Source organism: Ictidomys tridecemlineatus, chromosome 2 (assembly GCF_052094955.1).
Source record: "Ictidomys tridecemlineatus isolate mIctTri1 chromosome 2, mIctTri1.hap1, whole genome shotgun sequence".
NCBI classification, from domain to species: Eukaryota; Metazoa; Chordata; class Mammalia; order Rodentia; family Sciuridae; genus Ictidomys; species Ictidomys tridecemlineatus.
Window position 1 is genome coordinate 117,193,835 of NC_135478.1, and position 18,098 is coordinate 117,211,932.

Below are 18,098 nucleotides of genomic sequence, written 5' to 3' on the forward strand. Positions count from 1 at the left end.
CGGCCAGGGGAGATGGCACTGGATCAGGGCAGGGACTAACCTTGGTTTAGAGACTGGCTGGGCTGCAGAGGGGTGGAGAACCGCCGGGCACTAGGTGCCCAATTTTGTGGCCCTGGCCCTGTCCCTGGAGAGCCACTGAGTCTGACTTCCCCCCTGACGGGAGGGACCTCACTCCCAAACCCCAGGACCCTGGCAAGGGAGAGGGCGGCTGGGGGCGCAGGGGGCCCGGGGAGAAGTGGAGTGGGGTCTCTGTGGAAGGCTGCGCCTCGGAGAGCCCTGGCCAGCCTCAGGCTCGGCCTCCACGTCACCGTCTGCAAAATGGTCAGGGCGTCCCCGGGCTCGCCTGGCCGTGCAGGGCGGCCTGGGCACCGGCCGGGGACGCGGCTCTGCCCGCGCAGGACCCAGGCAAATTGGCGTTAAACTTTGCGGGGCCGCGGGGCTGGCTGCCACCCGGGCGCCTGGGCCCTCGCTCGCTGCCGCGCCCCTCCCGCATCGCCGTCGCACGGCCGCGGCCCCAGCCCCCTCCTCCCGCGCCGCTCGGCGCTCGCTCGCTCGCTCGCCGGCTCCTCCTCACTCGCCCGCCGCCCGCGCCCGGCGCAGCTCGGCCAGAGCCATCGCGGGGCTGCGCGTCCGCCCGGGGGCTCCGGCGGCTGCCCCGGCCCGCGGCCCCTCCCCGGCGCCCGCCGCCGCTGCCCGCTCGCCGCCGGCCCTTCCCGGCGCCCCGCAGCCCCGCTCCGCGCCCCCCGCAGCACGATGCCCGCGGCCCGGCCGCCCGCCGCGGGACTCGGCGCGATCCCGCTGCTCGTCGCCCTGCTCCTCCGGGGGAGCCCCGCTGCCGCCCTGGCGGGAGGTAAGCGCCCCGAGGGGCGGGCCGGGAGGGGGCAAAGTTGTCGCGATCGCGGGGCGGCGGGGGGTCGCGCGATCCCGGGGACTCCTGCCTCGCCGCCCGGCTCGGCTGGGGAGCGGGGGAGGCTGCCCGGCGCCGGCGAGGAGCCGCGTCCCTTGGCCCGGGCTGGCAGCGTGGAGGCGGGGAGGTGTCTGAAGGACTCGGCGCTCCCCTGCGCTGGCTGCGGGTTCCCTCTCCGTCTCCCCGGCTGCGGGGCTCACTCCCTGGGCCGTCCCAGAGGAGCCCCTGGGAGTGGGGTCGCCTCCGAGACCCAGGTGCCCCGCGAGCCCTCGGCCACCGCACCCGGGGCTGGGTGCCAGGTAATTCCCTCTGGACAGAGGACAGGAGGGGTGCAGCCCACCCGCCCTGCAACTGAGGTCTAGACTCCAACCGTCTGGGACACCGTCGCCTCCCGGGGTCGGGTTGCCCGGAGGGGCTGCTCCTGGGCAGATCCTAGCCTGGGCAGGAATCAGGACTTGGGTGTGGTTCTTGTCAGAGGTCAGAGGAAGGGGCTCAGGAGCCCCAGAACTTGGCCAAGGAGTGAGAAAGGATGTTAGGTAGGGTGGGGGGGGGGCGCGGGGACCTGAGTGGACTCCCTCTGTCTCTCCTCTGAAAGCCTCGCATCTCTGAGCACTGTTGCAGGGGGGAGGGGGTGGCTAGTTTCACGCGCCACGTGCTCCCCGGGTGGGAAGAGGGGTCCAAGTTTGGCGGGTTGGCAGCCCCTCCTGCCCACAACTGGAGCCGGCACCCCCTCTCCACTCTGCCGAGGTCCCCCAGGAAAAGTTGTGGTGTGGGGGTTGGGATGGATTGGGATGGAGAGAAGAATGAGCCGCCTAACTCTACCCCAAAGTTAACCCCAGGGCTGCGGAGATTTACCCTGGACACTGAGACACCTGAGTTTGGGGGAGGTGGGGGCGGCACCGTCGGTCCATTTGGCCTGCCTGCTGGAAGGTCTAACTCCAGTTCCCAGAAACTCAGTCAGTCCTCACGTGGGGAGAGAAAAAAAAAAAAAAAAAAGACAGGCATGCAGCTGCAGTGTGGCCAGGCGAGTCAGACCGCAGGAGAGCGCACCCCTGCCTAGCTGGAGCCCAGTCTTATTTGCATGGTCTTGACCTGGAGTCAAGGGGACAGGCAGAGCGAGCTCTCCCCGGAGTTCTGCCCCCTTCTCCCCTCCACCCTGTGCGCACACCGGGTTTCAGCACCGAAGGCCTCGGACAGCTCTCAGCTCCCTGGGCCCCAACTCTGGGTTCCTCTCCCTTAAAACTCTTCCTCCTCCTGTGGCCTGGAGTGCCCTCCTCAGCAGAAATCAGGCATTCTCTCTCCCAACGCTTCTCTTCAAATGTGGAGCCCCCCCCCCCGCCCCCGTGCAGAGCAAAGGAAATAATTCATTACCTTTTGCTTAACAAAGCGTATCATAAGGAAGCCCCCTTTACGAGGCAATGAGATTTTTACAGTGTGCACAGAGCCACACAGTCCCCCTGGGAGAGATGGGGGGGGGGAAGAGATGGGGTTGAAATAAATCCCATCCACCACAGCAAGCCCTTTCTTAATTAGCTGTCTCCATCCAACAATAGCTTGGTGGCCTTGAATGAGGTCCAGATCACCGTCCTCCATGGCCCTTTTGAATCTGTGTGGTGACTAATACACACACACACACACACACACACACACACATACACCAGAGCTACCCAGCAGCTTGATGGGTTTTCTAAAGTAAGTCGACGACCCCTGGGGTCTCTACTCTCCAACACACGACCTCCCAGGAAAACTGTCTGAAGGGCACAGATGGAATTGTTATACAAGACTAGGCTTCTAACATGTGCTATTTCCTTTAGTGCGTGTGCATGTGTGTGTGTGTGTGTGTGAGTGTGTGTGTGTGTGTGTGTAGGAGTCTGGGTGCCTGTGTGTGCTTTAGATCTCAAGATATTCCACACTCCTGTTTCTGACTGCTCCGCTCAATGGCTAGCCAGTATATATATTTAATTAACTTTGGGTCACCACCAAATTAAAGTCAACTGACGGACGACTTCAGAAGGCTCATTAATAACCGTGTGGCTCGGACTCTGAATCTCTGAGTCATGAAGAGGGCCCGAGGGTAGCCAATGAGCATCACCAATCCGGATGGTACATTTGGAGAAAATTGACCTTCTGCCACAAATTCTATTTTTAACCTAGAGCCTAAGGAAGGGCCACTGATGTCAGAGGGAGGACCGTGGCCTCATCCAGAGTTGCAGACTGGTCCCTCTGTATGTGCTGGAGGGAGGGGGATTTGTAAGTACTTGAAAGGAACTTGTTGCTACATTCTCATGCAGGGCACGTGATTCTCTGGGCCATTTTGCTGTAAGGCATGAATAAGTATAAAGTATAACTTGTTTTTGAAGAGGCTCCTTATTGTCTGAGATTTGCACATGGGGAATAATTGTAACTACGTGCTAAGATTGCAGAGCTCCAGTGTAATTTCTTTTCTTCTTTTTTCCCCTTGAATTAATAAGGCAAATTCAATATTGCTCAATAAGACTCGAATTTGCTGCTTCCCCCGGTCTCTGATGGGCATTGTTGTGAGATTCACTTAAAGACTGTTTTCATTAGGGTTCACGTTCTTGGCGTGGAGTTTGAGCCCCTCCCCCGCGTCAGGTACCGCCTAAGCCAAGCTCTAGGGATTCTTCTCCTCGTGTTCACGTGGCTCTCTGGGGCATTAGGTAATTAACGTTCCATTCATTCCCTTGTCCTTCTAAGGCAAAAGAATGTTTCCTGATCAGAGTGGCTTGTTTTCTGCTTTTTGCTCACAAGCCTGTTCCTGCAAGCTGTTCCAACGAGCTGGATTTGCAGCTCTCCTCTTTGGTCCACAATTTCTGCAGTCCGCCCATACCGCCGATCTCCACTAGGGGCGCTCGAAGCTATGGTTAGTGACTGAGAGGAGCAGGGAGACAAATCCTGACCCGAGCAGCCGCCAGGTGTGGGCAGTGCCCAGAGTCAGCAGAATGCCGCTCTTTCCAGACTCAGGGTGGCCTTGCCGCCTCCCTCTGTCTGCTTACTACACTTGCTTCTTATTTCTCAGGGAGAGAAATAATCGCTGATGGCTTGACATGTGCCACGAAAAAGAGGAAGGAAAAATAAAAAGCAAGCACCAGAGTGTTCCCAGGAGGGCGTAGGTAGAATGCAGGGCTGCGCCACCCCCTTGTCTCCAGCTCCTAGTTTCCTTCGTGGAGCCGAATTGCCAAACACCAAACAGACCATGGCAAGGCTTCTGGAGAGTTCAAATGAGCTGGGCACAGGAATTTGATTTTTAGGGGAAAAAAAAATGTGGCTTTGAAATTGGAGCAATCTGGGTCCAGAGCCCAGCTTCGGTGCTTGGGAATGGGTGACCTTCAGGGGATCATCTTCTCTGAATCTCCATCCCATCATCTGTGAACGGAGAGAGGAGAAGAGGAGCTGATGGTTCCAGGCCCAGGGATGGTTATATGGATTACATAACTCGTGTGAATGCACCTGATACACGCACGTTAGGTGCATGAGCAATGCTTTCCTGCTTTCCAAAGGGCAAACTGCTCTGATGAGTAGGCACCAAGGAAGCAACCCCTGAGGTTGGTGGGAAGCAGATGTTGGCATAAAGATTGGGATAATGGAGGCCAAAGTAGAAGAAGCAGAAGAAGGGGTAGTGAGTAGCTCCAGTTGCTGCATTTAGCAGGTGAGAAGTTTGCCGTTCCTGGTGCAAACGCCCTTCTGTTCCAAACGCTCAGAGTGTGTGGCTTTGAGCTTCCAGATCATTGTCAGGAAATCAGAGTTCATAGGACCAGAGATGCAGGGCGGCAGGTGAATTGTTGGGCAAAGAACATAAGAAGAGAATCTCCCGAGAAAAGCTATTTTTTCACTCACTCATGCACATTTGCTGAGCACTTCCTACACGCCTCAGTCCTCGCAGGCTGCTGTAACAAAAATACCTTCGCCTGGATGGCGTCAACGGCAGCATTTTATTTCTCACATTTCTGGGAGCTTGGAAAATCCAAGATCAAGGTGAGAGCTCCCTTCCTGGTTTGCAGATGTGCACATTCCAGCTGAATGACCAGGAGAGAGAGGAGAGCTCTGATCTCCATTCTTTTTTAAAAAAAATTTTTTAGTTGTAGATGGACACAAAAACTTTATTATTTTTTAATGTGATGCTAAGATTCGAACCCAGGGCCTCACCTGTTCCAGGCACGTGCTCTACGGCTGAGCTACAGCCCCAGCCCTAGCTCTGATCTCCTCCCCTCATAAGGGCACTAATCCCACTGTGGACACTGGACCCTAAATACTTGCAAACATATCATTGCTCCGGGCTTCATCATATGGGGTTTTGGGGGGGCACAGACATTCACTCCACAGCACCATGCATGTAGGAGACCCTATGTCACATTCTGAGGTCCCCCTCCCAGGAAGTGCAGCCCTGAGAGAGAGATCTGCAGGTGAAAGCCGGCCACCAGGGTCCAGGCCAAGTGCTTTGGTAGAGGGACACGGGGAGCTACCGCCCCCCACAGGGAGAGTCAACTTCTCACCAGGGATGCTCAACATCCTTCCTGGAGCAGGTAGCATTTAAGCTGGCCTTGAAAAGATGTGACAGCAACCACCAAGCCAGAGGAGATTTCTACAAGAGGGGAGTGAAAAAATCCTGACAACGCTCCCTCCATGCTGGAGCTGGAGAGAGGGACTGGGAGCGAGTGGGAGGGAAGGGGAGGCGGGTGCACATGCTCACCCTCAAAAAAGACCCTGGAGCCGCCCCTCCTCCCGGCTCCCCCTCCGCCTCCCAGGCTCCCTGCTTGAGAAGGGAACAAAGGACCGCCAGGCTCTGTGCGCTGTGTCCACTAGAGACTGCGACTGGGTTCTCAAGGAGGGAGGGTGGGCAGCAGCCGAGGAGCGAGCCCTGGGCACACAGGCTTCCTGGATCTGCGCATCTGCGTGATCCTCTGGTGACTGCGGATCCCCAGGCACGGCCCTTCTGTGGTGGTGACAATAGGGAGCAGAGCATGAGGGCTTGCAGGGCAGGGAAAGGGTGGTGCAATGGAAGGAGGTCGGTGGACTCACGGGCACCGTGACCTGCCGTCAAGAAATGCAAACAGCATTTACTGAGTGTTGATTTTTTGTTGTTGTTCAAAGTTTTTCGTTTTTGTTTTTCTTTTGGTACCAGGGAGGGAACCCAAGGGTACTTTACCCCTAAGCCACATCCCCGGCCCATTTTTTAATTTTTTAAAAATTTAAGACAGGTTCTTGCTAAGTTGCTTGTGCCCTCACCATGTTGCTGAGGCTGGCCTCGAACTCACAGTCCTACTGCCTCAGCCTCCGGAGCCACTGGGCTGACAGGCCTGGGAGAATCCCCTTTGTAAGGATCAGGGAAATTGAGGCACAGAGAGGTGCAGCACGGCATCCAGCATCATCAGGCCAGGAGGTGTGGCAGCAAACCCCGTCCCGCACCGGAATCCTTTAACACCGAGTATATATGTCATGTTCAAGATTTTTGCTAAGTGAGATTATAATTGCTCTTGCCGTGGGGGTGGGGGTAGGGAATGAATAGCTATAGGAGAGATGCACATGTTAACTTGATTCACCATAGTAACCATTTCACTCTTTATATGTGTGTCTATACATAAATGTGCGTCGTAGAGCATCCTGCCCCGTGCCTTACACACACACACACAACACAACTCTCGACACCAGGTCCCCCGGCGCCTTTTCTATCCCACACCCTCCAAGGGCATGCACAGGTTTGGCTGGTGTGGGGGAAGGGCACATAAATATCTGTCAGATGCAGGTCGCATGTGTCCCCAGAGTCGAACAGAGTTCCTGGTGTAAAGCAAGCCCCTGAGTAAAGCAGGTCCAATTGAAGTGAGCCACAAAGTGATACAGGTGGCCATTTTATTTGTAGGCAATTAATCCACAATCATCACAGCTAATGAGAGCTTAATAGACGTCAGGCGCTGACGCTGGTTGTTTTATCTCATCTTCATAGTCGCCCTCCAGCTGGTCGATGAGGAAACCAAAGCTCAGAGAAAGGCGCTTTGTGTGCCCCCGGGAGTCTGCTAGGGAGTGGCCAGGTCAGTTGGAGTCCAGGTGGGCTGACGGCAGAGCCTGTGAGCTCCAGAAGCTTCCACGCGGGAGCCTGCTCTCAATTCTGGAATGTTAGGAAAAGCCACCTTCAGGCCATGCGCGAGCAGCCACCAGGCTGAGGTCAGCACCCGGCTCACCAGAGACCGGCAAAATGGAGACTGGAACCAACCAGGATTACCCCAAGGCTTCCGGAAAGATCCGGAGTTGTCCATCTGGTTCCTTGCTCCACGCGACAGCTCTGGCTGTTGGTCATCTCTCCTGTCGCCAGGTCCCCCAAACATAAATGTAGAGTGGACACTGTGTAGGACTGATTTCTCTGGGCCTCTGCCTTCAGGACCTAAGCTCAACCATTTCCTACCTGGGAACCTCAATATTTCCATCCATAAAATGGGTCACAAAAATCACTATCGTAGTCACAGAGCTGTCCTGTCGCGGGATGAGGATGGGACCGGGGAAATAAGGGGCTTTGTGTTCACCAGGGAATGGAGACTCGGGGAGGTGGGTGCTGGTGTGGACAGCTGAAGAGGCCACCTCCGCCACCCCATTCCATAAGAGAGTGACAGCAAGTCACACCACGGCTTGCCATTTGTCCTGGACTCACTGTGCCAGGGGACTCTGTGTACTCCTCCTGCCATCACTGTTTGGTTCCACATCCAGCTCCATCACAGGATGACCTGATTTTACAGAACAAGGGGCTGAGGCTTAGAAAGGGACAGGCACCAGCCAGGCACAGCGGCACAGCTGAGGATCGTGTGTTCAAAGCCAGCCTCAGCCCTGAGCAGCTCAGTGAGACCCTGTCTCTAAATAAAATGCAAATTAGGGCTGGGGTGTGGCTCAGGGGTCAGTGCCCATGAGTTCCATCTCTGGTACCAGTTTAAAAACAAAGAAAGAAAGAAAGGGCCAGGCACCTGGTCAAGGTCTCATGGACGGTGTGTAGAGGCATCCGGCTTGACAAGCCCAGGCTCGGATAGACACTGGGGGACGAGGGTGGGTACCTGACGACACATGACCAAACGCCAAGCTCAGGCCAGCCTGGAGAGCAACCGTCCAGCCGTTCCCCAGAGGGGAGATGTCTTGTCACCGGGTGGTGACCTCAGGTATCCGGGGTCAGCTTGTGGAGACAGACAACAGCCCATCTCCCCTGCCTGATGGGTCAAGTGGAAGGGCCCTATGTCCCTTCCAAGGTTATTAAGAAAAGCCAGCTGTGTGCACTTGCCTTTAAACATTTGCCATTATGGCTATTATTGGTCACCAGGCAAACTCCTATCCACCCTGCAAAACCCAGTTCTGAATTCTCTCCTTCTTGAAGACCTCTCTGGCCTCTATGATCCTAGACCAGTGATTTCCTCTCTGGTCCCCCCACCCTTTCTCCCTGTTCTGGGGTGATGACCAGTTTACACGCCTCCTTACTCCTGGACAATGAACTCTTAGGGAGTCCCACGTGAATCTCACTCACCCGTATCTCCCCGAGCCCGGGCCTCACTGGGTTCCACTGCTTTTCATCTTCATCTTCCTTGTGGGGAGGTGGGGCTGGAGTCCCAAGGCCTGAATTTAATTCCCAACTCTTTTTCCTACGTTGGTGTGGTCTGAGGCAGTCTCCCGCTAAGCCTCGATTTTCACTGAAAAGAGACGAATAGAGGGTCCTGCCTTGTAGGGTGACTGCACGGGAAATCAATGAGGTGACAGATGTGGAGTCCCCGAGGAGCTCACGAGAAAAGGGGGAGGGGGCGAAGTAAAGGACGGAGGGGAGGGAAGCGCACTTCACAAAGGGCGCAGAAAAATACGCCTTGGCACAAAGGGACCCACAGGACAGCCCGTCCCCGGGTCTTCTCGGAAGCCATCTTTCTTTCCCAGGGCGATGTCGGGTGCAGTTTTTCACCCCGGGGCTCAATTCATTTCCAACTAGACATTTCAGACACAGCACAGGTTGTTTTAGGACCTGCCTTCTCTTTGTTTTGGGGGCAACATCAAAGAAAGCAAATGCCCAGCTGAAAACTGGGCATGAAGCCGGGCTCGGTGGCCCACGCCGGTCCTCCCAGCAGCTCAGGAGGCTGAGGCAGGAGGATCGAGAGTTCAAAGCCAGCCTCAGCAATCGTGAGGCCCTGAGCATCTCAGTGAAACCCTGTCTCTAAATAAAACACAGAACAGGGTGGGGATGGGGCTCAGTGGTCGAGGGCCCCCGAGTTCAATCCCAGGTAGCTTCCCCTGAAGGGGTGCAGAGAGCAAACCGAGTCGGAAACACAGACTTTAGAGTCAAAACAACGTGAGCTGAAGTCTGACGCTTCTGAGTGTCCTTGGGCAAGTCACTGTGTCACCTTGAGCTGGGACTTGCACTATACGGAGAGGCGATGGGCTACGCTCAGGCCCCTCCTGCGGGACGTGCCGTGGGGGAGGGGCTGGCATGGTCAGCTCCTTCCTTCCTGCTGTCTGTCATCTCCATCCAGTCCCCTTCCTGGGGACCCCGGCCTGGCTCTGTCCTCTCCCCGACATTTCATCTTATTAAGGAGGGAGACACAGAGACAAGGGAAGCGCTTCCTCCAAGTCCCGCTGCGCCCGGGGGTCAGGTCCGGGGCTTGGCCCCTCCTTCCCGTCTCCTGACCCCCATCTAAGGTGACTTTAGGAAGCACGGTGTCCTTGCTCTCCCCAGTGTCTGTTCTGAGATCTGGGGACCTGGCCAGGAAACTCCGGCCAGCCGCTGTCCCCGGCAGGCCTCTGGCCTCCGTCACCCGTGGTGGATACTTGCGTCCCCGAGCCGTGGCCGAGTGACTGCATGAAACAGGCTGAGCGGGAGCCAGAGCCAGGCCTGGCACCCCGCGTGCTGAGCTGGCATCTGACTCGAGGGCACCTGGAAATGGTGCCATGCAAGCAGATGGCCCGAGTCAAGCAGGCGAGAGGAGACCGAGGAGGCTGGGGAGGCAGGCCCGGGGCCAGCTGCACCCTGCCCTCACCGTGGCCACGGCCACTGGCTGACTGGGAAGCCCAGGGTGGGGGGGTCTGGGGCGCGGGGAACCAGAGAAGGGCTGAGGGAGGCAGCGCTGTGAGGCCGTTGCCCATCTTGGCCGAGAGGCAGGACGCCAGGGACCGTGGGGCTGGCTTAGAACCAGGCGATGGGTACAGTCGAACCCGCGGGTCGGAGCTTGGGATGGCCACAGGGGGAAGGGGCTGGGAGACGGGGCCTCTCAGTGACGATTTCCTTGTCTGTCTCACCCAACCCTGGTTCAGCCGTGGCCAGAAAGTTGAACGTCACACATGAGTCTGAGTGCCCGAGGGGCACTGCCCAGGACACAGAGCCCAGCTGGGTTCAGCCCAAGGACAGTGTGAAGCCAGTCGCGGTGACCAGGAGAAATGGGTTCTCAGACCTTGGCCAAGTCACTTAGCCCTGATGTGCTGGGGTGGCCGTTAGTGGGGACGACTGTGACGGTGTATTGTGTCCACTCTGGGCCGATCCTCGTGTCCTCAGATGGGCACTGGCTTCCAAAAGAGGAGACACCACGTTTTAATAGGATTTGCCGGTTTTCCGGTGCTGTGGGCCATGCCCTGCCCACAATCCCAGTGACCGCGGCAGGAGGGGGGGCTTCGGGTTGTGGCCTTAGGAAAGACACCAGAGGGAGCCCCCTCGCCCCCTGCTGCACGAGGGGGGGGTACAGCAAAAAGTTGCCCTGTGTGTCCCTGGTAGACGCTGAGTGTGCCAGCGCTGTGCCCCTGGGCTGGCCATCTCTAGATGGGTAAGAAGGGGTGTCTGGTGCTTAGAGGTCGCCCAGTGAGTGCTTTCTTGTTATAGGAGCCCAAGGAGACAAGAGGGAACAGGACTGGGCAGCCAAGAATATGGTCATTCTGAAGACATCAAGCCCAGTGCATCCCAGGGACCGTCCCTCCCCTTCATGACCCCTGATTCTCTGTGCACCCCTCCCTCTGGCCCTTCTCTCCCCCGCCTGCTGCTCACCACCCTCCTCAGCTCGCTGCCCCAGGACATTATGACTTCTCTGGTTTTAAACTCCGCACGCGCACCGTGTGACACGGCAGCCACTAGCCACCTGGGGCCACGTAAATAAGCTAACATCTAATTTGAGTTCCTCAGTCACATTGGCACCCAATAGCCAAGCGTGGATGGCAGCTGCCACCCTGGACGATGCAGAGTGAACGCAGGTTTCCGCCTTTCCAGAAAGTTCTATGGGGTGCTGCTGTTCGAGGTCATGGCGGTGCACGCGGATCTTCTCACACTCAGCCTCTCCGTCCTTCCCACCTCAGGTCGCAAAGAGGAACGTGGCCTGTCCCGCTCACTCCCTGCCACCAGGAAGTAGACGGGTGGTCGGTGGCTCACTGGGAGCCGGCCACCTTGGCTGAGTGGCAAACACAGAACAGGCGCCCGCCTTGGGTGGACCACTGTCCAGGGGGACTGATCCCGCACTGGCTCGGCTGGCCCCTGGCTGCCCTGCTCCTGGCTCAGAGGTGGCTGGGGAGGCCCACGTGCTCCTTCCCCAGGCCGCGGCTTCACCGAAGCCCAAAAATCCTTGGGGGGGGGCCTGGGGCTGTCTACTGTGGGCTCCCTCCCCTCCGGAGGCCCTGGGGCCTTGGGGCTGGCTCTCGTAGCTCCCTGTTCTCGGTTGCTTTAGTGAATAAGTGAACAGCCCGCAGTCGTCAGCCGAGACCCAAAGTGTTGGGCCGAGGAGGCAAAAGCGCTTGCAGAAATCGCGTGACCTTGGCCTCGTCTGGGTCAGCTCGCTCCTGGTGGGGGCTGGGGTGGCACAGGGCAAGGAGGGGTGCGCCCACTCGCCTGCCTGGGGGCACTTCAAGGTGACCCGCTCTGATTCACAGTGGAGAGGAGCTTCAGGACTGTCCCTCCCAGGACCCTCTGGAGCGGCAAGCCTTCAGGAGCAGGCGCGGAGGCGTGGGGTCGCCTCGGAGGGGCCCGTGGGTGGCCTGAGTGCCCATTTCCCCAGAGCTGTCGCGTTATGGGAACGGGGAGGAGGTGCCGGCCCAGAAGAATGTTCTGGGAGTGGACTTTCTGAGCGTGGTGGACACTGCATTAGAGTAGGCCTGGGCACGGATCCCAGCTCCGCCACCCTGGGTTGTGTAATGCTGGCGGAAGTCACTTAATCTCCTCAAGCCTCGGTTCTTATTTGCCAAGACAGAATCTCGCTCTTCCCAATGCCTCGTTCAGCAAGATGCACACAGAGAGTGTGATGCATATGGCCACCTCCCTGCAGAGCTGCAGGGGACCTATTAGGACTACAGCATCTGTGAATGGAGCCCTCTCCCGGCCCCCGGAACGGAATTAAGCAGTGCACAACCTATGCGGCTGTACGTGACAATCCTGGAGGTGGAAGTGCAGCACTCAACAGCAAATCAATTTGCAGAGGGAGAAAGACAATCGTCTTCCCACATCTCATTCCCTAAAGACTTCGGATCAGCCCACTGCTTTCTATGCCCCCTTTGAAAGCAGGTTTACCAAGTTGTAAAGCTAATTTGGGGCCAACTGCCTTGGAAATTAATGCAAAATATGTGGAATCAAGCCTCATTTTCCAGGGCTTCGGGAAGGGAAATTTGCCTAATTTATGGCATAAATAAAAAATGATGTGCTGGGGCTAATTTGCATACCACTACTTCAACTGGGGTTAAACACTGAGCTTTGTTTTCGCTTTCTGTTTCTTGGGGTGCTCATTGTTGTTTTTAAAGAAAACCTTCCGCCTCTCTCCTTAACCCACATGGGTAGGCTTCAGCAGGTTCCTGAACTCCGCTAGGCCTCCGTTCCCTCAAGAGCAAGACGAAGATGGTAAATGGGCCTCAACACAGGATGGGAGGGAAGCCTCCCCAGGTGAACCCTGAAGACTCCCAAGACCAGGGGTCGGGTCTCAATTACCCCCAGAACTTACGCCCTAGACGATTACGAGTCATCACCATCATCGTCACTGATTCAGCAATAGATCCTGTCCTCCACGTATTTATTCCAGAAAATTCCAAAGGCCGCAACACCACTGTGTACTCACAATGGCGTTATCCGGAGCCCAGAGCCCAGGATTATGCTGGAACACGGCACGTGCCCGGTTATGCCATGCACGACTGCACAACAGAAATGGGTTATAGCCGGGCACAGTGGCCCACGCCTGTCATCCCAGGGGCTCGGGAGGCTGAGGCAGGAGGATCGCCAGTTCAGAGACAGCCTCAGCAAAACTGAGGCCCCAAGCAACTCAGTGAGACCCTGTCTCTAAATAAAACACAGAACAGGGCTGGGGATGGGGCTCAGTGGCCAAAAAAAGAAAAGAAAGAGATGCATTATAATCGTCATTACTCACTACCCGAGAGAGAGGCACATATTCTAAAGTCATTTTCCCTTACTGGACTCTAAGGTCCCCCCTCTCTGAGCCCACACTGGTCACTACTCCACATCCCAGATACTGGTAAGTGCAGCCTGTTGACCGAGTAGCTGCCGAGGGCCACGATTCTTAGCATTCGGAACTGCTTCCCAAGAGCAGACCCAGGACGTGAGCTCTTCCCATCCATGTGGCGGACACCTAGCCCAGTGCATGGCACACCGGAGCCAGCAGCAGGTGCCCAGTCGGTGTGCGGCAGCAACGGTAACCTGGAGCGTGGGGTTCAAGGTCACAGAGGCCTGAGGCTGGACCTCAGGTCTGTTATTGGTGGAGCCACGTAGCCTTGGGCATGTCGCCTGTGCTTTGTGGAAACAGCATGCGGGAAAATAACTGTGCTCTTTCACAGAGGGGATGCGAGACGGAAAGATGTCCCCTCAGGAGCTTAGCACCGTACCAGACACGCAGGGGGGTCATCCGTGGAGACAGACTGCAAAGCTCTGGGTAGATGGCCTTTCCCGGGAGTCCGAGAGGGGAACGGCCTCGGCGTAGGACAGACAGCCACCTCATTCCCCTCCCCACCGGTGAAATGCTCTGCGGGAGCTGAAGCAAGCGTTGACTTTGCGAGGACCACATCCACGCTCCGCTTCCCGACGGGAGGTGTTTTATGTCTAGTTTAATAAAGTTGAGGCTCCAAGCAGACGCGGGACCAGGGGAGCGAATCTGTCACTCACTGGCTGGTGGTTTATGACCAAGGTTCATCCCAGATCAGCCACAAACCCTGGATGACGACCGGTCCTCCCCGGGCCCTGACACCAGGGCACCCATGGTGTTGGGGAAGCCTCCTCTCCCCTCGGTTCCCAGGAGAGCGGCCCCTGGTGAGGCTGAGCGGGCCCTGCGCTGCGCTAGGACCTCCTGCTGAGGCTCCTTTACAGTATCTCACTTCACTCTGGTGGCATCTTCCAAGGTGTCTGTCACAGCTGTGGGATGACAGGAAAGAAAGTGGAGGCCCAGACGGCTGACTGGGAGCGAGGTCAGATTCATTCATTCATTTGAGACCCACCTTCTCTTTATCCAAGATGATCTCATTGGGCACGGTGGCCCACGCCTGTCCTCTCAGCTGCTCGGGAGGCTGAGGCAGGAGGATCGTGAGTTCAAGGCCAGCCTTTGCAATGGTGAGGCCCTAAAGAACTCAGGGAGACCCTGTCTCTCAGTAAAATGCAAAATAGGGCTGGGGGTGGGGCTCAGTGGTCGAAGGCCCCTGAGTTCAATCCCCAATACCCTCCCTTCCTGCCCCCCCAAAAAGATAAGCTGTACTGCACCAGTCCTTAGGAGGAGCCAGAGTCAGAGAGGAACAAAACCTCTCTGTGTCACCAAAGAACGTCACGTCTAACCATGGCTCAGCCAGGACCCCAGGTGGCACGTGCCTTTTCTCTCTCCTCCCTGCTGCCCTCTGTGGACCGAGGACTTCCAGAGAGGAGGCGGATCCATCCAAGGGACACAAACCCCACCGGATGCTCCTCAATGGGAAAAGGGAGTGCGTGGCTCCAGGAGACCTCCAGATCCCCCCACTTCCCACGGCAGCCGAGGACCTGGGGCCTGCCGAGAGCCGCGACTCCAACTGTCCCAACAAGATGTTGGCGTTTCAGTCCTCGTGCTCCCGGGGAAACGCATCCCAGCAAAACCCAGACAGCGGCGCAGACGCCGCGCGGGTGAGCTCGCCGAAGCCACGGGCACACGCTTCCCATAACGCACCGTCTCGGACAGACAGTTAATGAGGTTCGCCCCAAAACCGGTTCATGCCTTCAGGTCCTGGGGTAGCTTTATTCTAAGTAGCAATAAAAACAGTCATTTCTCAGACGCGGCCCAGGGCAGAGGATGCCCCCTGTGTATCAGCCGTGAACACCCGAGGACGTGGTACTGTGCCAGACGACGCCGATCTCCAGATGAGGAAACCGAGGGTCAGAGAGACACCGTGATGGACGCTCCTTGGCCTTTGTTCTTTCTTTTCTTTTTTTTTAAGAGAGCGAGGAGGAGAGAGAGGGGGAGAGAGAGGGGTGAGAGAGAGAGAGAGAAAATATTTTTTGATATTTATTTTTCAGTTTTTGGTGGACACAGCATCTTTGTTTTATTTTATGTGGTGCTGAGGATGGAACCCAGCGCCCCGCGCATGCCAGGCGAGTGCCAGGCGAGTGCCAGGCGAGTGCGTTACCGCTTGAGCCACATCCCCAGCCCGGCCTTTGTTCTTTCTGACTTGACATTTTTTTTTTTTAAAAGAGCGCAGGCCCATTATGTTATAGGATGATCTTCAGTTTGGCCAAAGAGACTTCTGATTCTTACAGAATGGCAGTGTGCATCCAGATTGGTCTATGACTCACTTTCTGCCTTTATTTCTTGATTTTTATTTATTTTTTTGTGGGGGGGGGTACAAGGGATTGAACCCAGGGGCACTTGACCACTGAGCCCCATCCCCAGCCCTATTTTGTGTTTTATGTAGAGACAGGGTCTCACTGAGCTGCTTAGGGCCTCACTGTGACTGAGGCTGGCTTTGAACTCGATCCTCCTGCCTCAGCCTCCTGAGCCGCTGGGACGACAGGTGGGCGCCATTGTGCCCAGCACTTTCCACCTCTGCGGGCCTCTTTCCTATGATTAGAACAAGGCCCAGAAATACCCGCAGCCAGGCTCCCTGCCCAGTCCCTAATGCTGAACCACAGTGCCCTGTAACCCCTTCTGGGTCCCCTCTGAGGTACCCTCCCCTTTGCCGCAGTAGTGAGCTGCTCTGACCCCAGCATTTGCTCCCCACTTGTCCATGGGAAATCCAGGGGCGCGGCCACTGCTCCCACCCCAAACAACACATTTAATGACATCCACTGCGTTGCTCCACCCGAGGCCCTGGAACAAGAACTGGCGGTGACTTTAATCCCCTGGGGTCCATCTTTTGTCCTCTGCCATCTCAACGTCCCCACCCGTGTCCGCTCCAGGCGCCGGGCCGTGTCCCTAAATACGCTCATCAGTCAGTGTGTGCACAAGGGGGTGGACAGGCCGCCACCCTGCAGTGGGGAGAAGAGGTCGGGTGTGTTTGCTTCTGATGGTAAACAAGACGGTGCCCAGGGAATCTCAGACCTGCTCGTGGGCACTGTGTCCAGGGAGGGGTTGAAAGGAGAAGCGGGGCTCCAAGAACATCTAGAACTTCCAAGGTCATGAGCTGTGTGCGGCTCCCTCGCTCTGATCGGCCTTTATGGTGATTTCTTTCTATTGCTCTCTCAGGATTTCTTGCTACTGACCAGTAGAAACCACCTGGAGCCAGAGACCCAAACTCTGGAACTGATATCACTGAAAACAATGTGCTGTGTGCCCTTGGACCTGTGGCTGTCCCTCTCTGGGTCTCAGTATTTCAATTTCCAAATTTAATGACCCGGGCTGCATCAGTCATTTCCAAACGGAACTGTGAGTTAAAGTCACACGTGAAGCTTTAAAGACCAGAAGCCCATGACTGAGCTCCACCCACCGCTTCCCAGGTAGAGTTGATGTACCTACAAACTCTGCCTGGACTCGCTGACTCCTAAGCCTTTTAATTCCCTGGTTCATGACAATTTTCCTGCCATTTTCTGCATCAGCCCCCTCCTGAGCCCTTGAGCACATTATGGCAGGTAAGTCACGTTCTGTGCAGGGCGCGGGGAGCTGAGACCCCACTTTACAGCAGTAGCCCCTGGGACTTGAAGGCTGAGTGACAGTGACAGGCTCAAGGTCACACGGCTCTTGAATGATCCAGATAAATGTGCCCCGGGAAGTGTGGGCTTCCGGGGAACCAGGCGCAGAGCCGCGGTGCGTCAGCCTTTCCAGCCGGCTGGCAGGGACTGGCTGAGCCAGGGCGGGGGACACAGCTCGGCCAGGAGTACCTCACCAGAGCTCAGGGCATTTGGATAAGGGACAAGAAGCCCCTGTGGTCAGAACATGGAGGTCAGGGAAGGAAGCAGGACAAGCGACCTCACAGGTGGCGGCCGACGGTGCTCAGCGGTGCTGCTGAAATCCGGGAAGGCAGGTTTTATTCAAGACCCTCGCCATGCGTAAGAGGGACCATGGCGATAGGACAGGGAGGGGGATACGGGGGATTGAATTTAGGGACCCTCGACCGCTGAGCCCCGGCCCCAGCCCTATTTTGCATTTTATTTAGATACAGGGTCTCCCTGAGCTGCTTAGGGCCTCGCCATGGCTGAGGCTGGCTTTGAACTTGGGGTCCTCCTGCCTCAGCCTCCTGAGCTGCTGGGGTGACAAGTGTGCGCTGGGGCTCTTGGCCACAGCAATGGTACTTCCCTGTGGTGGAGAAGATTGGGGGTCTACAGCAGGGGTGCCGGGGGAATAGAGCTGGGGAGCAGAGCCTAGATGGGTGGAGGGGAAATGATCCTGGAGGGTGAGGGGCAGGTCCGCCTGAGACCTGAGAGGGTCTTAGCTGAGGGCCTGTGGGGGCCGGGCATGGCCTAGGTGTGGTGGAGGATGCGGCCTGACAGGATATGCCAGCAGGTGTCCAGGGCTGTTTGCAGCAGGATTGAGAGGCAGGGAGGGGCCTGTTTGGGTCTGAAATGCTGTTTCTGGATGGATATAGGGGGCACTGGAGATGGGACAGCGGTCCCTCAGGAGGCCCCTGTGGCAGGACACAGCCCGTTCAGTACTCCTTGCCTCCTGCTAAGCTGTGGTCCCTTGCCTCCCAGCCTGTGGCCTCTCTTCAGCTGCAAAGGAGGGCAGCTGTGGGGGAGGGGAGTCACGGGACCCCCGCCCTGGACCCTGGCTGCATCTAGAGCCTCCAAGGACAGCCACAGACTAGCTCC

At 57.0% G+C, this 18,098-nt stretch overlaps 1 protein-coding gene across 6 annotated transcripts in view; it reads left to right on the forward strand.

The window, feature by feature from the left end:
* Window positions 1–421: 421 nt before the first annotated feature.
* Window positions 422–18,098, forward strand: part of Sez6l (seizure related 6 homolog like) — a 161,968-nt gene continuing 144,291 nt past the window's right edge. For 5 of the 6 annotated variants that reach the window (XM_078039637.1, XM_078039638.1, XM_078039639.1 and 2 more), the window contains exon 1: window positions 694–850. In XM_078039637.1, the coding sequence (XP_077895763.1) occupies window positions 754–850 (97 nt within the window). In that variant the 5' untranslated portion in view covers window positions 694–753. Of the gene's footprint in view, window positions 851–18,098 lie in introns of all 6 variants that reach the window. The other variant, XM_078039643.1, reaches the window with a different exon arrangement.